A 3,257-nucleotide genomic window follows, 5' to 3' on the forward strand; every position below is an offset into this window, starting at 1 on the left:
AGTATGGAAAATAATCATTAACCATTTATTTCTTGAATGATTTTTTATTTCTACTCTTTCAAATCGAGTTTCCATTACAGTAGTAGCTTCATTATCATTTCCAAAATCTAACTGAATTGGATCAATTTCATATTTGGCTTCTTTAGAAGGAGGGGTATTAATAGAGCCATTGATATAATAATGATATGATGGTTGTTGTGTTTTATAAATATTAATATCAATTGTTTTATGTTTCATTATAAAATATATAAATATTCCTAATATAATAATTAAAATAATCATAACTAGTATTGAAAGAATTATTATTAATGCAATTCCCCAACTTGGAAATACTTTCTCTTTACATGAACCTGGTTGATTTGGATCTGGTTCATATCCATCAATACATTTACAAAATGTATCACAATTAAGTCCACTGTCACATTCTTCTGTTCTAAGATATCCATTAATATCATATAATTCATCTATTTTTCCATTTCCACATTGTGTTGAAATACATCTTTGTTCTTTTTTATCAACAACCCATCCTACATCTTGTTGACATTGGCAGTTAGCTAAACATCCTTCACTTCCTCTTAAACATTCTTCATCTTTAGACATTCCTCCTTTAGCACAAATATCACTTACACATACGTGGTCTTCTAGTTTATATCCATTTTCACATTTACACCATTGGTCACAATGATTTGATCCATAATAACATAATTGACTATAATCACTTACTTGCCATGTAAAATTATAAAAACATAATAAATGACAATCATCTCCTCCATATCCATCAACACATCTGCAATTTCCTTTTTTTGTTGAACAAATTCCTAACTTTGATTCACGGTTACATGAGTCAATACAAATAGCTTTAAAATGTAAGTCAATATCAACATCATTTTCTTGAGTCATTAACGCAAAGTATCTTGTTTGTTTTTCATCTCCTTTAATTTTAACATATAATGAATATCCTCTTTCATCATCACCTAAAACTCCATATTGATGAGAACTCCAAATGTGACGACAAACAGCATCATTTGTAGTTGAATCTATTTGATATTCTTGAAGATAAACAACTCTATTATTATTTGATGAGTCAATTCTAATTGAATAATTTCCATTAAATTCCATTGTAAATAAAAGAATTTTAAAGATAGAATTAGGAGAACAAGCAGCAAAATTAATCATTCCTTCTTGACTTAAAGGAAAATGAACACTTTTTATTCTAGTTAAATCACTTGATAAATAGTCTGCATCTTCTTGAGTAAATGAGTAATATGCAACATTATGAGTAATAGAAGTTGTTTTAGCCATTAATTTAATATCAACCTCAGCATATTCTTCAATATTAATAAAAATGTAATACATTTTTTCGTCTGAATCACTAAAATTATCAATAGCATGAAAGTCAAGAGTTGAAGATGAAGTAGTTTTATTAATAAGAACATGTCCAGAACAATAAGTTATTGTATCAAATGAATTAGAAGAAGATATGTCAAGTGATAAGTTAATATCAATTTTATTTTCTTTTGACAATGTAAAGAAAACTCTAGAATTTGGAAGTGATGACTTTGGTATTTTAAACCATTTGCCAAATAAATATTCTTGACAATGATGACATGGTGAACTATCTACTATTGAACTTAATCCAATGTGAATATAATTATCTCTATCTAATGGTAGTTCTGGTATTGTTGTTGGGTCTGGTAACCATGTAGTTTTAGTTATTATGTTAGAACTTAATAGGCATCCTTCATTTGTTGGAATATATGCTTTATTACTATTACTATATGGATCTATCCATAAACAATGCTGACATGATGCATCTTGATAATAACCTTCTTTACATTTTCCGATACAAGTATAATTTGCAAAACAACCATCAATACAACCAATAGAACATTCATAACTTGTACTTGAAAAAATAAAAATTGTAAATATTAATAATAAAGTATTATTACATTTAAAAAACATGTCTTTGATAAATAACTTTAGTTCTTTTTTATTTGATTTTTTTCAGCAAAAATTGAGAATATTATTATTTTTTGCTTTCTTATGAAAGTGTCAGCAACTTTAAAATAGATTTTTCTAAAATTCTATTTTAATTTATTCATTTTTCTTTTTATATTCATTAAAATTATTTCTTATTCTTCTTCTTTTGATTCTTTTCTCTCATTCTTTTGTTATCATTTCTTTCTTTTTCTTTTCTCGTATTTTAATTTTTTTTTTGAAAATGGAATGTAAAGTTGTCTTAATAAATCAACGATTCAATAACACCTTATTTCTTCTTGTTTTTTTTATTTGTATATTTTTATTTTAATCCTTTTGTAACTTTTATTTATTCAAAATTTGATTGTAAAACAACATTCATTTAGATGGTTAGTTTTGTCTTTATTTATTTTGATTTTCTTATTTAGCGTTAATTTGAAGATTCTTCATCTAATAAACATTTTCTCTCTTTATTTTTAATAAATTATTAGTATATTCTTTTATTATTCGGAACTAAGTATCTTTTGAATATCCTTTTTTTTTATTTTAATTTTTTTAATAGATTTATTCTTTTGTTTTTATTCAAATAAGTGGAGGTTATTTCTTGATTTGTTGAGCAAAGTTGTTATTATTATATTTTTGTGTTTTTATATTTGTTATTATTATTATTTTTTTTTGTAGTTTTCTTTTTCTAAGACTAACGTTAAAGAAATGTGAAGGTATTGTTTGTTGGTTTTAATGAAACTTAAAAAAAAAAATAAGGAATACCAATAATAAATGATATTTAAATGAACTAAAAAATAAAAGAAATATCTGATGAAAAGTTATCTGAATTTGAAAGAAAATACTGGAAAGAAAGAAATAATAAATAAATTCAGCAAATGAGAGAAAATAATAAGACAAATTAATACACTCTGAACTAATTAAAAGATAAGAATAAATAGTAAATTAAATTATATAATATAGAAATTTTAGATTTGATGTGTTAGTGTTTGGTAGTTCAAGCTGAACTAACTAACAGAACTAAAAATTATCGTTCAAATATGGATATAACCGAAAATGAGTTTACTATCTTTGAAGTAACACCTGATCCTAATGAATTAAATAATAAAAGAATAAAAGAAATAAAAGGAGGAAAAGTGAGTATTAAAGAATTATTTCGATATGCAGGAGTATTTGAGATAATATTATTAATAATTGGAATCATAGGGTCAATAGGGGTTGGCTGTTTAAATCCATTATTAATGATATTAACAGGAGATGTAGTTGATACATTTGTT

The 3,257-nt window shown here is 24.5% G+C and overlaps 1 protein-coding gene across 1 annotated transcript in view; it reads right to left on the reverse strand.

The window, feature by feature from the left end:
• The window catches only part of ENU1_141500 (protein tyrosine kinase domain containing protein), a gene marked incomplete at both ends in the record, with an annotated part of 1,998 nt that extends 36 nt beyond the window's left edge, over positions 1-1,962 (reverse strand). Inside the window, one exon of the mRNA XM_008860331.1 lies at positions 1-1,962. This exon is cut by the window's left edge and continues 36 nt beyond it. Within this exon, the coding sequence (XP_008858553.1) occupies positions 1-1,962 (1,962 nt within the window).
• Positions 1,963-3,257: the final 1,295 nt, after the last annotated feature.

Source organism: Entamoeba nuttalli (assembly GCF_000257125.1).
Source record: "Entamoeba nuttalli P19 unplaced genomic scaffold asmbl_5877, whole genome shotgun sequence".
NCBI classification, from domain to species: Eukaryota; Evosea; order Mastigamoebida; family Endamoebidae; genus Entamoeba; species Entamoeba nuttalli.